General features: G+C 41.6%; 1 protein-coding gene across 7 annotated transcripts in view; it reads right to left on the bottom strand.

Moving 5' to 3' along the window:
• The window catches only part of LOC122563483 (polycomb protein SCMH1-like), a 204065-nt gene that overhangs the window by 125878 nt on the left and 59472 nt on the right, over positions 1–18715 (bottom strand). For 4 of the 7 annotated variants that reach the window (XM_087976703.1, XM_043717253.2, XM_087976704.1 and 1 more), the window contains one exon: positions 13146–13216. The exons of the other annotated variants lie outside the window; for them this stretch is intronic. Coding sequence is in view for 1 of the 4 variants with exons in the window: in XM_043717253.2 (XP_043573188.1) it covers positions 13146–13216 (71 nt within the window). In the remaining 3 variants the exon portion in view is untranslated. The remainder of the gene's footprint in view (positions 1–13145; positions 13217–18715) is intronic. 7 annotated transcript variants of the gene reach the window in all.

Here is an 18715-nt window from a genome sequence, read left to right as displayed (position 1 = left end):
ATGTACAGCGCATCATCCGCCGTCACTTCCGCCACCTCCAAACAGACCCCAGCACCAAGAATATATTTCCCTCCCCTCCCCTATCAGCTTTCCGTAGAGACCACTCCCTCCGCGACTCCCTTGTCAGATCCACACCCCCCACCGACCCAACCTCCACTCCCGGCACCTTCCCTTGCAACCGCAGGAGGTGCAACACTTGCGCCCACACCTCCCCCCTCACTTCTCTCCAAGGCCCCAAAGGAAACTTCCATATCCGCCACAGATTCACCTGCACCTCCACCCACATCATCTACTGCATCCGCTGCAGCCGGTGTGGCCTCCTCTATATTGGGGAAACAGGCCGCCTACTTGCGGAGCGATTCAGAGAGCACCTCTGGGCCACCCGGACGAACCAACCCAACCAACCTGTAGCACAGCATTTCAACTCCCCCTCCCACTCCACCGAGGATATGCAGGTCATTGGACTCATCCACCGCCAAACCACAACAACCCGACAGTCGGAGGAGCGTCTTATCTTCCGACTGGGAACCCTCCAACCGCAGGGGATGAACGTGGACTTCACCAGTTTCTTCATCCCCCCTGCCCCCACCTTGTCTCAGCCGGATCCCTCCAGCCCGGCACCGCCTTCCTGACCTGCAGTCTTCTTCTTGACCTCTCCGCCTCCATCCTACTCCGACCTATCACCCTCACCTTGACCTCTTTCCACCTATCACATTTCCAACGCCCCTCCTCCAAGTCCCTCCTCCCTACCTTTTATCTTCTCCTGCTGAACACTCTCTGCTCATTCCTGAAGAAGGGCCTGTGCCCGAAACGTCGAATCTCCTGTTCCCTGGATGCTGCCTGACCTGCTGTGCTGTTCCAGCAATAAAGTTTCAACTTTGATCTCCAGCATCTGCAGACCTCACTTTCTCCTGAAAAGAAACAGCATCTTCTCTTTGCACTGCTGCCTGACATACATTTCCTTTGTGTACCCCCATGTCTGCCTTCACTTTGGTTTTCCTCAAGTTTAATAATCTGCACGAACCTTCACCCCAACATGAAACTTCAAAAAAGGTGTAAACCAGCCATATTGAGTGCTTTCAGTCATTTTGATGGGGTGTTCATTTCAGTTCCAGGTTTTGTGAGCTTCAGTCCACGAAAGATTCCACATGTTAAAATCAGACAATGGTCTATTTTTATGAACATCAAAGGAACATAGGAACAGGAATAGGCTATTCAGCCCTTAAGCCTGCTCAACCATTCAATGATTAGATTCCCCACAGGCCCTTTAGCCCAATAAGCCCACACCAACCCTCCAAAGGGTATCTCAGACCCATTCCCCTACATTTATCCCTGACTAATGCACTTAACCTACACATCCCTGATCACTATGGGCAATTTAGCAAGGCCAATTCACCTAACCTGCACATCCTTGGACTGTGGGAGGAATCCCACACAGACAGTCACCCGAGGCAGGAATCGAACCTGGGTCCCTGGTGCTGAGAGGCAGCAGTGCTAACCACTGAGCCGCCATGCCACCCAGATCTGATGCCTAATGGCAAATAGCTATATTTGGCCCATTTCCCTTAATTCCTTTGCTAAACAAAATGTGTCTATCTCAGATCTAACAATTGATCCAATATCCATTGCCATTTTTGGGAGAGAGTTCCAAAGTTTCAAATCATACTAACTTGTTTAGGCCCATTTGCAACTACCAGGATTATTGAATAAAACTTACTTAATAATTTAGAATGTCAAAATATCTCAAATGCGCTTTTGAATTGTAGGGATTTTAGATTTCAAGCATAAGATGAAGAACTACGGACTTTTTCTTTCTGCTGGTAATGGATAAAGGAATAATATTTGCAGAGACCTTGGAGTGCTCTCCACTCTCTTCAAGATCACTCAGTTCAAACTGAATAGGCAGATGGATCTCGGTTATAATTTATATTTAGACAATGGCACTTCTGATGTACTAGACTGTCAGCCGAGATCACGTGCTTGCGTCCTGTAGTCAGACAGACATTGAAATACTAAAATATTGAAAATAGGAGAAGGAGATGATTTGGCCCTTGCCCAGCATTCAATATGATTGTAACTGATTATCCAACTCAGTCCCCTGTTCCTACTATCTCCCCCATAACCCCTTTAATCCCTTTAGCCCCAAGAACTATATATAACTCCCTCTTGCAGATATTCAATGTTTTAGCCTGGACCAGTTTCTGTGGTAAAGAATTCCACAGGCTCACCATGAAAGAACTTTCCCCCATCTCAGTCCAAAATAGCATATCATGTATCATCAGAAGACTGAGGTGCTCAACGTACATCCTGTTAACCCAAGCAGCAAGTTTTGTATTCTTACTTATTAAAAAGTAAAGCCAGGGATTGTGCAGTTGGTAAGTTGAACTTAGGGCACAGGTATATATTTTTGTTTGGGAATTAGTTTAACTCTGCATTAGTTTTAACAGGATGAAGTATCTTTGTTCGACACATTTAAAATTCTCATTGTTTGTTTCAAATCCCTTTGTGACTTTGCTCCTTCCCATCACTGTTATCTCTGTCAGCTTCATAACCCTCTGACATAACCAGTTCATCCAATGCCATCTGTCCCTGATTTTAATCACTCCAGCTATTGGTAACTCCTGTTTCTTTCAGCATCCTGGGTTCGAAACATCAGAACTCACTCTCTAAACCTCTCAGCTTCTTTTTCCTGCTTGAAGATATTTCTTAAAACCTACCAGTTTGACCAAACCATTTGTCACCTGCCCTCATCTCTATTTGAAATAAAAATCAAAAGAACTGCGGATGCTGTAAGTCAAAGACAGAAACAGAAATTGCTGGAAAAGCTCAGCAGGTCTGGCAGCATCTGTGAAGAGAAATTAAAGTTAATGTTTTGGGTCTGGTTCCGAGGAAGGGTCACTGGACATGAAATGTTAACTTTGATTTCTCTTCACAAATGCTGTCAGACCTGCTGAGCTTTTCTAACAACTCCTATTTTTGTTTCTAATCTCTGTGTGACTGAGTGTCAAATTTTATTTGGTAATACTCCTATTAAGGTTCTTTGACCATTTTACATTAAAGCCACAAGATAAATACAGGTTGAGGGTTCTTGAGGCACAGTTGTAGCGTCCCTACCTCTGGCCAACCTCTTGAAACCTGTGTTCAAGACCCACCTGCTGTAAAAGGTGTCTCATACCACAACAGAACAAATTGATTAAAAATATCTACAAATACACATTGTTAGTGCTATTTTTAAACACTTGTTTTTAAGATTTTTCTGAAGACAGATGGTTTTCAATTGGCTTAAATTGGCAGCAATAAAACAACACTTTGGAATAATAACTTCCGGTTTTCTCTTACTGTATTTAAAATTACCCCAACCCATTTTAAAACTTGCTGATTTTGGTTGTTAAGGCAATCATTGAACCTTCCTTTGAAATGTAGTCCCATTCTTTGAAATGCTGCAATTATTCAGCCAATCAGTTATGAGGAGAGAGGTATGCAAAGAAAGCCCAATAAGGTCACAAAGGAACTGCCAAAGCCAATTGTCAAAGTTATTCTTTTGAATTGTTCTTGGGACTTGGATGTTACTGGCTAGGCCAGTATTTATTGCCCATCCTTAATTGCCCAGAGGGCATTAAGAATCAACCACATTGCTGTGGGTCTGAAGTCACATGTAGGCCAGACAAGAAAAAGATGGTAGATCTCCTTCCCAAAAAGTTCATAAGGGAGTCATGTCAGTCATTGTGACAATTGATAATTGTTCCACAGTCACTTCTGGGCTAGCTTTTAATTCCAAATTTTTTTAAAAACTGAATTTAGAATTTGTGATCTGCCACGGTGGGATTCCATACAGGAAGGTATCTCTGCAGGGATGACATTTCCCCTTGCAGGGGTGTGGGAGGGAGGGGTTTCAGAGGGGTTACAGCCTCAGACTACGTGGTAGGTTATTTCAGACTGAGAGGAGGAGAAATTTCCTCCATTGAGCTGTCGACCACAGACAACTGTGGAGGCCATGTCACTGAATATATTTAAGAAATAGATTTCTAGAATTTGAGGGTCAAAAGGGGGTTTGGGAGTGGGGGTATATCATTGAGATGGAAGATCATTAATGACTTTGTTGAACGGTGGGGTGGGTTTGATGGCCAAATGGCCTACCCTGCTCCTATTTTCTATATTGAAGGGTGTGGTGCTGAAAAAGCACAACAGGTCAGGCAGCATCCAAGAAGCAGAAGAGTCCATGTTTCTGGAATAAGCCCTTCATCAAGAACATTCCTGATGAAGGGCTTATGCCCAAAACATCGATTCTCTTGTTGCTCAGATGCTGCCTGACCTACTCTGCTTTTCCAGCACCACACTTTTTGATTTTGATCTCCAGCATCTGCAGTCCTCACTTTCCCCTATTTTCTGTATGTCTATGAAGCAGTGTTGAACTTAAGTGATGACTGGATTGAGGCAGTGGGAGTAAGAGAAGGTTTGAATTTGGAATTTCCACCTTTTTTGCTAAAGCAAAGGGACATTCCAATAGATCGAGGTGAGTGGGGGTGGTGCTGGGCTCTGTTCGGCTTTCTCCATGCTGTTGACCATCTCTCCATTAGCCTGACTTTCCGATGGGAGTAAAGACAGGAAACAGCATCTCAGGGAAATGAGCTCAAACAGTTTCAGTCCACAGCTCCGTCTGGAACTCAGCCATGAAGTGGAACCAGTGCCTTCAACATCCAAGGATTGTGAAAGGGAAACTTACTTGCTCTGCCTACCCTCAGCACAATCAAGTGGCATTTGTTGTTACCACATGTCTCGGGGCTATGATTGCAAGACAGAATTAGTATCAGTTAGATACACATCACAACCCAGAAGTCACCCACCCTCAGACTCTAAGCTCGGACAAGATTGGGCTCTTTGAGAATGTGCCATTGGACTGGCAGAAGTTAATGCAGTCATCAGTCAAGCCTAACAGGAGAAAATGGCACAAAATTCTCATAAAAATCACGATTTGCGAATCATTCTCCAAGTATCGATATGGAGTGCAGCTACCTCAGTGGGTTGTAGGACTGCTGGAGGTGAGAGAGATAGGAATCGCTGGTGTGTACAGTTTGGAGTACAGTCCTCCCAATTGAAAGCCTTGACTGATAAGGTCTCAATTGAATTTGGGCTCTGTTATGGCTGATTTAAGGCAAGACTAAATTAAAGCCCCATGTGAAAAAATGCCAGTCTAAATAAACCCATCAGACTGGTAGAAGGTTAAATTGAACTTTGACTCCTTTCTCCTCCAAAGCTATTTCCAATTTGTTAGAAAGAAGCAATTAAGGCAGCACACACAGAAATGACCAAGTTGAAGAACGTTGCTCTCTCAGCCTCTGTGTAGCCATCATTTGGGACCCAAACTTGAGCAACTATCTGGGTCTCCTTCAATTTACAATCAGGCTGTAAATCTCGCTGAGGTAGTGTCTGGGTCCTGCTGAGGAGTTAGTCAGAGTTGGATGGGGTATGGAATGTAGCCAAGTGTGTGAAAAGAAACAAACTCAGAGATGACCCAGAAGATTTTTAATTTTGTGAATTGACAACATCAGCAACAACCCACTGCATCACTCATCTAATCAGAATACAGAGACTCAAGAATAAACACGGCCACCACCAAAACCTACCACACAGGGAACAACTAAGCGAAGGAGAATTCAAACCATTACCGATTAATGATCACATTACACAATTAACAGTGAACCGTAACAATTATGGACTATGAATGTGACAATATACTGCATCCAGAGAATATATTTTTAAAAATCACTCTAATTGCAAACTGAGTTTTGGTTTTATTTGTTACACTCACACTTTGGTGATACAAGAAGGTTTCTGCTCAAAAAAAATCCAACAAGTTAGGAGTGATAAAAGTCAGATTGAAGTGGGGAGTTACAAATCATATTAAAAGTAGCTGCAGCTCGATACTTTGATAAAAGGTACACATTACTAAATCCAGCTTATGTGGGAGTAAGCCAATTTCCCAAAACACTTGCTAAACTGCTGTGAAGCAGTCCACAATTTCATTTTGTCAAGGGTCATTAACCAATCAAGAGTCTGAGTGTATTTGAAATCTGCAAATTGGCTCTCTGTACAAAATAGTCACACCAGCCCATCTCCTGATAAACTCTATCAGATGTTATACCATATTTAGCCATGCAGATTTATTTTTGAACCACTGGCTTGTGATATTTCCAAGAGATTCAAGATGTGCAAACAGAATGTCAAATCATATAATTAAGATTTCAAAAGTGGCTCACTTTTATTTTGAAAAGGCTAAGTTTCTCTGTTTGAATTTTTGTAAAGGTGTCAACAACAAGCTTTAGAGAAATGATAATCTAAAACAAAGGAGAGTAAAAATTCAAAAGAAAAATGATGAAACTCAAGAATTGTACAAGGTCAAACATCACACGACACCAGGCTATAGTACAAAGGTTTATTTGAAATCACAAGCTTTCAGTGCTCTGCTCCTTCATCAGTTATTAACGCCTGAGGAAGGAGTGATGCTCTGAAAGCTTGTGTTTTTAAATAAATCTGTTTTCTACAACTTGGAGCTGTGTGATTTTTGACGTTGTCCAACCTAGTCCAACCCCAGCACTCTGCATCAATAACAGTACCCATTTCTGTAAAGCAATAAACTGTGTCCCTCTGCCATTTCAAAATGCTTATTTTCCCAAGTTGTCAGCCTATCATGATTAACTTTATAACCAGCCTGTCTGTCGGATTTGGCATTCACAAATTAACTGTGGCTTAGTTGAGATGGATCAATCCCTTCATAAGTTCACGAGTTGGTGCGTTTGAAGGTAAATCCACTGGAAAATCAAATGTAAATCCAGGTTCAATCTCTCCCACATCTATTATACCTGCCTTTAGACAATGCTTGTGTAACTTACAACTCACTGAGTACCCATTACCCAGCATTATGAGTGCTAAATACTGGTAAGAAACTTAGAATGAATCAATAATTTTATTGTTACATGTTTTGAGAAAATGCAGTGAAAAGTGTTTTGTTACCACAGTCCAGAGCCGTTTTGGATTAGAAAATGAATTTTAAAAAAATTATTTAAATAGAGCTTCATCTTCTGCTCAATTGACTGAAAAGATATAAAGGCAGAAAATTAGGAAATAATGTTCAATTTTTACAGTCCTTCTTGTCAAGCACAGGATTTTCTTAAGTTCTCCGAATTTCTGGTCTCCAGGCCACAATAAGTCCCAGTTCCGGCCGATGACCCAAGAGTACCCCATCTGTTATTGTTTTGCCTCGCCAACATCATGAGGAGTCCCTGCTCTGGGCCAACATGCTATGAGCCACTGCTGCAGCTGCTGCCTCACCGACTTCACTATAAGCCCTCCTGCAGTCTCTTCTGTGATGAAAAGGTGGTGAAGAAAAAGTAAAATAAAGACAATGAAAAAGAAAGAGACAGAAGGCTGCAGCCGACTGGGAGCAGATGGGCTCAGGAGCCCAAACGCTACCAACTTTATCGGCGCCGCCATCTTGGAATTGTGATTGGTATTTGTAATCGCATCTAATCAATGTCTTATGGTCTCATTGGGGAGAAAGCAGGAGAATGGGGTTGAAAAACTTATCAGCCATGATTGAATGGCAGAACCGACTCAATGGGCCAAATAGCCTAACTTCTGTCCTTATGTCTTGTGGTCTTTTGCACTGTAGAATTGTGATGTCAGAGTCACACAATATAGCAACAAACCCTTCAGTCTAACTACTCCACGCCAACCATGCTCCCAAATTAAACTAGTCCCACTTTCCTATGCTTGGCCCATATCCCTCCAAACCCTTCCTCTTCATATTCTTATCTGAATGTCTTTTAAATGTTGTAACTTATCAGCATCCACCATATCCTCTCGCAGTTCATTCCACATACAAACCATTCTCTGTGTCATATAGTTGCCCCTCGTGTCCTTAATAAATCTTTGTCCTCTCAGCTTAAAAATATGCCGCCTAGTTTAGAATTCACCCAATCTAGGGAAAAAAACCTTTGTTATTCATCTTATCTATACTGCTCATGATTTTATAAACTTCCATAAGGTCACCCCACAGCCTCTTATGTTCCAGTGAAAGATGCCCCAGCCTGTCCAGTTTCTCTTTATAATTCAAACCTTCCATTACCAGCGACATCCTGGTAAATCTTTTCTGAACGCTCTCCAATTTAATAATATCCTTCCTATAGCAGGGCAACCAGAACTGCACACAGTACTCCAGAAGAGGCCTCACCAACATCCTGTATAACCTCAACATGGTGTCCCAACTCCTACACTCAAAGATTTCAGCAATGAATACAAGCATGCTAAACACCTTTGTAACCAACCTGTCTACAAAGAATTATGTACCTGAACCCTTAGGTCTCTCTGTTCTACAACACCACTCAGGGCTCTACCATTAATTGTATAAGCCCTGCCCTTGTTTGTTTTACCAAAATGGAATACTTCATATTTATCCAAATTAAATTCTATCTGCCAGTCCTCAGCCCAATTGTTCAAGATCTCTTTATAATCTTATATAATCTTCTTCACTGTCCACTGTACCACCAATTTTGGCGTCATCTGCAAACTTGCTAACCATGCCTCCTATATTCTCATCCAAATTGCTTATGTAAATGACAAACAAAAGTGGACTCTGTACCAAAACATGTGGAATACTGCTGGTCACAGGCCTCCAATCTGAAAAATCCTCCATCACCTCCCTCTGTCTCCTGCCATCAAGCCAATTTTGTATCCAATTGGCAAGCTCTCCCTAAATTTCATGTGATCTAACTTTACTAATTAGTCTACCATGCAGAAACTTGCCAAAAGTTTTACTAAAGTCCATGTAAACAATGTCTACTGCTCTGCCCTCCTCAATCTTTTTGGTTACTTCATTAAAAAAATTCAATCAAGTTTGTAAGAAATGATTTCCTTCACACAAAACCATGCTGACTCGTCTTAATTATTCCTTGTCTCTCCAAATGCATGTAAATCCTATCTTTCAGAACCACCTCTAACAACTTACCCAAAACCGAGGTCAGGCTCACAGATCTACAATTCCCAGGCTTCTCCTTACAGCTTTTCTTAAATAAAGGCACAACGTTAGCCTCCAATCCTCTAGCACCTCACCTACAGTTAGAGATGGCTAGAAAACCACAATTTCTTCCCTAACTTTCCACAACATTCTGGGATACACTTGATCAGGTCCTGGAGATTTATCCAGGTTTATATTTTCTAAGACCTCCAGCACTTCCTCTTCTGTAATGTGACCTGTTTTCAAAACATTAATGTTGATTTCCCTGAGTTCTCGAGATTCCATTTCTTTCTCCGCAGTCAAAGCTGATGCAAAATATTCATTCATATCTCTCCCATCTCCTGAAGTCCAACACATAGATGACCTTGTTGAACTTAAGGGGCCCTATTCTCTCCCTATTGCTCTTTATTTACCTATAGCATCTTTTCGGATTATCCTTAACCTTTTCTGCCAAAGGTATCTCATATCCCCTTCTTGCCCTCCTGATAAGAATGCACCTTCAATCTCTTCAAGAGATTCATTTGATTCAGTTGTCTGTAACTAATATACGTTCAAGATGTACTTGAATTCTGATGCTTTCAAGATGGATTGACTGAATTACAAGATCTGCCTTTACAATTCTTAAGCATTAATATTCTTGCACCATTCTGAACAACAGGCTGTATTTAGTCCACAGCTGTCTAATAATCGAAAACATTGCACAACCTTAAGTCCTGGTGGATCATATCGATTGACCTAAGAAAGATATTTTGAGAATGTGAAAAAAAGGCTTCAGGTCATATTAATGTGAAGAAATGAAAGAACTGCCTGGAAAGCATTGAAGACACGCAGAAATAAGGTGAAACATTACCTCAGGCCAATCCCAATCAGAATTTCAACACTAAGTAATTTAGATGACTAGAGTTGTCTGAAGTTGGCTCATTCTGAAACTATTAAGGCAGCAGTGAATCACCCCATGCAAGCATTCCAAATTCCTTTTGTCACATGTGCAGGAGTTTACAGCAAGCATTGCAGGGTGCTCACACAATCGCTTAACTTCTGTTTCAGTGTACAGGCCACAGCGATAAAAGTACTCAATCAGTAAAGGTGATTAATATTTGCTGACCTTCCTTCCATCATAAGGTCAGAAGTCGGGATGTTGATATTTGTACAATGTTATTCACCCTTTGTAACTCCTCAGATACTGAAATGTCTGTGTCTATCGTCAACAAACTTTGAACAATATCCAAGCTTTAGGTGATAAATTGCATGTAGCATTCATGTCACACAATTGCCAGGCAATGACTATCTCCAACAAGAGAGAATTTAACCACTGAGTTTCGACATTCAATGGCATTACCATCTCCATGACTATCAACATTGACTAGAAAGTGAACTGGGCCAGCCATAGAAGTATTGTGGCTACAAAAGCAGTCAGAGCCTGGGACAAACATAGACAATGCTGGAAAAATTCAGCAGGTCTGGCAGCATCCAGAAACAAGGTATTTTCTTCTCTCCATAGATGCTACCTGGCCTGCTGATTTTCTCCAGCAATTCTCTGTGTTTGTTTCAGATTTCCAGTATCCACAGTATTTGGCTTTCATCAGGGGGTTAGGAATACTGCAGCAAATAACTCACCTCCTAACTTCCCACAGCCTGTCCACTATCTCAAAGGCAAATGTCAGGAGGGTGATGAAATACTCCCCACTTACCTAGATGAGCGCAGCCCCAACAACACTCAAGAAGCTTGACATCATCAGTCTGAAGCTTAATTGGGACAACATCCACAAACATTCAACTTCACCATCAATGCACAGTAGCAGTAGTGTGTACTATATACAAGATGCACTACAGTTTCTTACCCAAGGCTTCTCTGACAGCACCTTCCAAACCCACAACCATTAGCATCTAGAAAGCCAAGGGCAGCAGATGCATGAGGGCATCACTACCTGGAAGTTTCTCTCCAAGCCACTCACTATCCTAACTTGGAATAAAGTGCACTGTTGCTCCTTCAATGTCACTGGGTCAGAATCGTGAAATGCCCTCCACCACATGGATTACACCACAAGAAGGCAGCTCACCACCACCTTCTCAAGGGCAACATGGAATGGGCAATAAATGCTGGTCCAGCCAGGTAATGTCCATATCCTGTGAGTAAATATTAAAAACAAAATCCTTTTTAAGTACCATAACCCATCTCCATTGACTAAATTAGATGTAGCTTCATCTGATGTATCTGATTTCAAACCAATAAAACAATAGCTTGTGCAGTGCTTTAACATACTGAAGCAATAAGAGCATTATGAAACAAAACTGAACTGAGCCGCATATGAAAATATTAAGCAGATGACCCAAACTTTGGTCAAGGAGAATATGTTTAAGTTGGACACTACAAATAAATTTGTGATCATTACACGCTGAACTAGTGCATACACACATGCAGACTGTAAAATCACTATAGTTCACTCATTGGCTTGTGTAAAAGGATTTGATTTATGTTTAAACCACAAATGTGAAGCTGAAGGTTTTACAGATTTCAAGTTTATTTTTACAGTTTGATGATCTTAGAGACTATGTTTCCTTGTTATTAGACTCATAGAGCCATAGAGATGTACAGCATGGAAACAGACCCTTCGGACTGTTCCCAATCCCAACCAATTTTACATCTCCCATTCTTATTTCCGTTCACCAATTAAGTTTCTTCTCCCCAGCCCCCCCACCCCCCCCCCCTCCCCTCCCCCATTTATCTCTCCACCCTGGAGGCTCCCTGCCTTCATTCCTGATGAAGGGCTCTTGCCCGAAATATCGATTTTCCTGCTCCTCGGATGCTGCCTGACCTGCTGTGCTTTTTCAGCACCACACTGATCTAAACTCTGGTTTCCAGCATCTGCAATCCTCATTTTTGTCCAATTAAGTTTCTTGCTCAGTTTACTTACTAGAAATAGATTTATTTATTTATTCTTTCATTCTTGTGGGTTTCACCAGCATTTGTTGTCCATTCCTAACACAGGATGGTGTGTGATTCAAAAGGGAATTCACAGATGGCCATGTTCCTATGCACCGCCTGCCTTTGTCGTTCCATGTGAACAGAGGACGTTGGCTTGGAAGATGCTCTGAAATAAACCTTGGCGACTTCCTGCAGTGGATCTTGTAGATGGTACACACTGATGCCACTGTGCTCTGGTGGTTGGTGGACTGAATATTCACATTGGTGGATGGAATGGCAATCAAATATCTGGTAATTGGTTCAAACTCAGTGGACCCAAAGCAAGGAAGCAGCAAGTAGGGTTTGGCTGGGATGCTTGAGACCAGTTGGAGCTAGGAAATAGATGGCTGTGATTATATATTAATTAAGGGGTAACTGTGTGAGCATTTGACTGGGTGCATATGTGGAGAGCAGGAGCCCGACTGAGACACAGTGGTAATGTCCATACCTCTGGACCAGGAGGCTCAATTTCAAGTCCCACCCGCTCTAGTGGTGTGTAACAGCATTAATGTCAACAAAGAACTGCAGATGCTGGAGACCTGAAACAAAACCATAAGTCGCTGGAGAAGACTTGAAGAGTTACTGGACTCAAGACGTTAACTCTGTTTCTCTCTCCACAGATGCTGCCAGACCTGCTGAGGTTCTCCAGCAATTTGTGTTTTTGAGTGTTATAACATGTCTATAGCAAATGGTATACAGAAAGGGGCAGCAAGTAATCAGGTTTTCTTGGAGTTTGTGAATGCGATGGATTAAAACTGATTAGAAAAGTATACGGCTGCAGTCTAGCTAACAATCACTTAATGAGTGGGATTTAATATTCCAACCTCCTTTCTTTATGCTAAGTATGATTCCATCCAGTGAGGACTTATCCCCCGATTCCTTTTAATCTTAATTAATTTCTCATTATCACCCAAAATCTTTTGCATAATTGAACAGAATCAAATAATAATTCAGCACCCTTCTGAGATCAAATGAAAGGCACATCATAGTCTTACTGAGATATCACTGATGACCAAACAGATATCAATTATGGCTCACTTCACTCATTTTCATAATTAACATCATACATTGTAAGAGGTAGCATTTGCCGATTTTCCCTGTGAATGCCACAACCTCAACTCGATACAAATTATCACAGCACTAAAATGAAATAAAAGCCTATTTCACCTGCTTAAAGCAATGGGGAGGGGCAGCAACAGCACCTGTCTCCTTAAGGTATTTGTCCCAACTGAAATGACCTGAAAGCAGAAATAAAATGGTGAGTAAATTAAATTCAACAACAACAAAAAGGAAAGAAAAATGGGAAGGAAACATTATTTAGTCTACAAGTTCCCAAATCTAGTCACAAACTCGTAAATTCAGAAGTAGACTTTGTGCTTCCTTCAGTATAATAGGATCAAAAACCATTTTGGAAAGTTTCCCTTAAAAAAGGGCTCCATTTGTTTCCATCGACTCCTCTGTTAACAGACCTGGTGTGTGTGTTCAGTGTTTACTTATTTAGAGAATCCAGCCAGAAGCAAAGACTGCAGTATAACTGCATCAGTACCTCGTGAATAGTGAGTAATCGATCTAAAATTGACACGGGGGCTGAGATCAAACTGGGCTCATAACCTGACATATCACTTGCAATTCAAAATATTTGAGAAACACCGAAATAGTAGATCAGCATTTTAGAAAAAATATACAGAAAGGTCGAGGAGAATTGGCAGAGAGACCCCACAGTAGATTTCATCAGACAGACCAAGTTAAAATATTACTGAAACAAGCTAAGAATTTTGATATTGATTCACTGACAATACAACCAGATATGACTGTTTGCTTTAATCTTGGTTTTGCCAATTTTTCTTTACAAGTCACTGCACCATCAAAACTAATGCAGATCGGAGCTGGGTGACACAAAACCATAAACATTTTTATTATGTCCTGAATTATTATTGGTTCAGAACACAGAAAAAAATGGTGGTTCACTGCTACAACTGTTGAACACGGGGATTGTTGCAGGGAACAAAAATCTAATATACTGCTTCCATGAACAAATCCATTCCAAGTCCATTACAAATGCAGGTTGGATTAAAAAGGAATATTTTCAGTTTTAGTTGTGGCTGAACTACAGAAAAAAATTACATTTAATGACACAGAGCTACTGTTTATCTGGACAGAGACACATATTTGTGACGCTATTGCCTGAAGACAATATCTACCAGTTTGAAAATCAAATTAAAATCCATTAAAGTTTAAACTTTTAAATAGATACATGCTCATAAAATCAGTGGATTACCAGCCAGCTGGTTTAAGATACTTTACTCCATGATAATCCAACAGACTGAAGGTAATAAATGGTTGGAAGATTAATTTGAATTTGTTGCCAATTGCTATCAATAGATACATTCTCTACTTTCAAGTCTTCCACAAATGATTGTACATTTCTGATTAGCATCAAATCTGAGTGTTAAAATTGTTGCTCTCTTCGAAATTTTGAATTCTTGTCTCTGCAGTAATGAATGCAAGGTGAAATGGTTTGACTATGTAACTTTCATTTCAGCCATTATTATTCGTTCATCAAGACATGCTCGAGGTCTTTTTGGACACCAACATTCTTATCGGTGTTCAAATTTAGATCAATCCTTCACACAGTGAGTGGCTCATGTCTGGAATACACTGACTCAAAGTGTGGTGGAGGCATTCAAGAGGGCACAAGATGCTTATTTGAATGGAAAGAATAAGCAGATTATGGAGAAAAGACACTGAGGCACTAAAGGATATGGGGGATGAGACAGAAATACAGAATTCAAAGCACACGCACGTTAGCCATGACCTTATTGAATGACAGAACTGGTTTGAGATTTTCTTCTACTCTTATTGTGTATGTTCAGAAAGCAAGTGCAGACATGATGAGCAGACTGGCTTCTTTCTGCAATACTATGAGTCCTTTAAATTGATGGCATTTTTGTGGCCATTTTTATGATGGTAGTATTGATGACAGTGTCTTCAATCATTTCGACCTCAAACTTGGATCTCACTGAACCTCACCATCTCTCTTCTTCTTCCATCAAGTTGTCTGTACAAACCAATCCCTTAAACCATGGGCTGGATTTGATAGTTGCCTGCTGGCAGGATTGAAAGTCCAGGGTGGAGGGTGGAGGGTGGAGGGGGGGGGGGGGGGCAGCAGAGCAGAAACAGTGTTATTCATCCATTGGATGTAGGGGTCACTGGCACTTCAAGCATTTCTTGCCCACCTGGCGTTGCAAGTCCCTTGCATTGTTGTGGATCTGGAAACACATGCAGGTGACGACCATAAGGCCATGAGTGAACTGGGTGGGTTCTTCAGATAATTGACATGGTCATCGTTAGATACTTAATTCCAGATTTTGATTGAATTCAAATTCCACCACCTGGCAATGTCCCCATATGTTACCTACCTCTCTAGATTAATGGTCTAACAATGACACCATGGGTCACTACCTCTACTGGAATGATGTCACAAAGTCTAGTCAGTGGCTTCCCATAAGACATATAAGCAGAAATTAGGCCATTCGGTCCATTGAGTCTGCTCCGCCATTCAATCCTGGCTGATAAGTTTCTCAACTCCATTCTCCTGCTTTCTCCCCATAACCTTTGATTTGTTTGACAATCAAGAACTTATCAATCTCTGTCTTAAATATGCTCAATGACCTGGCCTCCACAACCTTCTGTGGCAGTGAATCCCACAGATTCCCCACTCTCCGGCTGAAGAAATTTCTCCTTATCTCCGCTCTAAAAGGTCTTCCCTTTACTCTAAGGCTGTGCCCTCGGGTCCGAGTCTCTCCTACCAATGGAAACATCTTCCCAACATCCACTCTGTCCAGGCCATTCAGTATTCTATTGATTTCAATTAGATCCCCTCCAATCCTTCTAAACCCCACCAAGTATAGACCCAGAGTCCTCAAACATTTCTCATATGTTAAGCCTTTTATTCCTGGGATTATTCTCGTGTATCTCCTCTGGACCTGTCACTCCCTTGTCCACCTCGAACCTGTCTAAAACTTTTAGGGAGGGACCTTGTGCTAACTGAAGACCTTTAACAGCCTATGAATCATCAACTTAAGGCCTCAGCATACCCATGCCAATCTTTTCTCAGCAGGAAGCCAGCCAGCTTTACCTACACAGACTAATTTAGGACAAAACGTGAGGGAAACCTTCCTTTGCAGGTTTCCCAGAGGTGTGTCATGCGTAACCCTTTCGAAGCCATTCTCCTGTAACTATTAGCCCTCCTCTCTGACCTTTTCAACTCACAAACCCCAAACAACTCTGCTTGGCGGGATTCAGCCACACTGACTACAATGTGGCAAAAAAAGGCAGCTCACCACGAAAGGACAATTCAGCATGTGCAATAAATTGTAGCTAGCAAGCTCCAGGTCAATCTATCAAATTACAATTAAGTAGCTTCCAGAAGAATTGGCACTTCTGAATTGCTACATAAGAACAAGTTTACAGTCAACTCTTCAATAACAAGTTGCCAATTCAAATGTTTTCCCGATTTCATGCCAGTCATTGCCAAGGCTAATGGAACCGTGTTGAATAGAAGGTCTTATTTCATAGGAACTCATGTAACATCTCAAACACATACAGTCCATTCTTTCACTAAACAGTCAACTCTGATTGCAAATTCCAACTAGAAACTTGGGCAGCTCTCAAAAGCCTTCTTGGAAAAAATGCCAAGTTAGAATTAAAAACAGAAAGCCTTAGAGAAACTCAGTAGATCTGGCAGCATCTGCGGAGACAGAAGGCAGATGCTTCAAGTCCAGTATGACCCCTGTTCAGACCTGAAAAATGACAGTTTTTAATGCAGTTAACAGATGGGGAGGTGGAGCAAGTGGAACAGATTGAGACTATACCCACAGCGAAAGACAAAGGCAGTGGACATGGTGGTGAAGGAGACCGAGAGATCTAAGTTGAGTGTTAATAGTAGCTGTGTAAAGGAGAGCTGGGCTGTTGATAGTAAAGGAGAAAGTGAGGACTGCAGATGCTGGAGATCAGAGTCAAAAATGTGGTGCTGGAAAAGCAAAGCAGAACAGGCAGCATCAGAATGATTCCTGATGAAGGGCTTATGCCCAAAATGTCAATTCTCCTGCTTCTCAGATGCTGCCTGACCTGCTGTGCTTTTCCAGCACCGCACTATCCACTTGTTGATAGCAAAGCCAACAAGCCACAACACTGAGACGGTGGGGGATGTAAGAAAATTGGAAGTTAGAGGTCATACTCTGAAGTTGTGGAACTCATTATTGAACCCTAGAGGCTTTAAGAGTATAAGCACAAAATGAGGGATCATTCCTCTAACTTGTATTGTACTTCATTGGAGGGCTGACCTAGGGCAAGATAGAAGGTTGTACATTTCCAAAAACTGTTAATATATTGTTCCTGCCTTCAATGCTCACTTTACCAGCTCCGGGACCTAGTCAAAACCCTTCAGAATCTGAAGTCAGGTGATTAAAGTTTTATTTAACTCCTGAGTGTATTGGTACAAAGGTTGCACAACCACAATGGGCACTCAACACAAAGTAGCAGCTAACCACAGCCAAGCTCCAGAGACCATCTGATTCCGGTTTTATTTCAAGGTTTTGAAAGGGGTGCAGAGGAGATTATAACAGAACAATTCCAGGGATGAGGGGTTATGGTTACATTGATGAAGCGCAGAAACTGAAGTTGTGAAGAAAAGGTGCTCAACATTATGAAGGATTTAGATGGTGCAACAATGAGAAACTGCTCCCAAAAGCTGAAGGGCAGAAGGGGACTGAAAAAGAACTGAATGAAGACTCAAGGTAAAACGATACAATTCATCATTAAAAAAAGTTAGAATTTGGAATGCATCACTTAATACTGCGGTTAGTCATTCAAAAAGAACTCAATAAAGTATTGAAAGAGAAAATAAATTGCAGTGAGGGGCATGAATAGGATAAATAGACAAAGTCTTTTCCCTGGGGTCAGGGAGTCCAGAACTAGAGGGCATAGGTTTAGGGTGAGAGGGGAAAGATATAAAAGAGACCTAAGGGTCAATGTTTTCACGCAGAGGGTGGTACGTATATGGAATGAGCTGTCAGAGGAAGTGGTGGAGGCTGAAACAATTGCAACATTTAAGAGACATATGAATAGGAAGGGTTTGGAGGGATATGGGCCAGGTGCTGGCAGGTGAGACGAGATTAGGTTGGGATATCTGGTCGGCATGGACAGGTTGGACCGAAGAGTCTGTTTCCATGCTGTACATCTCTATGACTCTATGAATACAGGGAAAGTGTGAGGAAATGGGGCTAAATAATTTGACTTGATTCAATTTGATTTATTACTATCATGTGGACTGAGGTATAGTGAAAAGTGTTGTCTTATGTGCTTTACAGGCAGATTGTACAATACTAGTACATCAGGGTAACAGAACAGAGTGTAGGATTTACGGTGTTACAGAGACTGAGAAGGTGCAGACTGAGATCAAAGTTAAAAATCACACAACACCAGGTTATAGTCCAACAGGTTGAATTGGAAGCACACTGGCTTTCAGAGCGCCGCTCCTTCATCAGGTGATTGTTCTGATGAAGGAGCGTCGCTCCGAAAGCCAGTGTGCTTCCAATTCAACCTGTTGGACTATAACCTGGTGTTGTGTGATTTTTAACTTTGTACACCCCAGTCCAACACCGGCATCTCCAAATCAGGCAGAGATCAACAGTAACATTAAAGAGGTCTATTCAAAACTCTGATAACAGCGGGGA

The sequence above is a fragment of the Chiloscyllium plagiosum genome, unplaced genomic scaffold (assembly GCF_037043375.1).
Source record: "Chiloscyllium plagiosum isolate Xiang-an unplaced genomic scaffold, Cpla_swu_hap1 HiC_scaffold_30, whole genome shotgun sequence".
Taxonomy (NCBI): Eukaryota; Metazoa; Chordata; class Chondrichthyes; order Orectolobiformes; family Hemiscylliidae; genus Chiloscyllium; species Chiloscyllium plagiosum.
The sequence above is the reverse complement of the archived record's forward strand: the minus strand, read 5'-3'. Positions and strand labels throughout refer to the sequence as shown.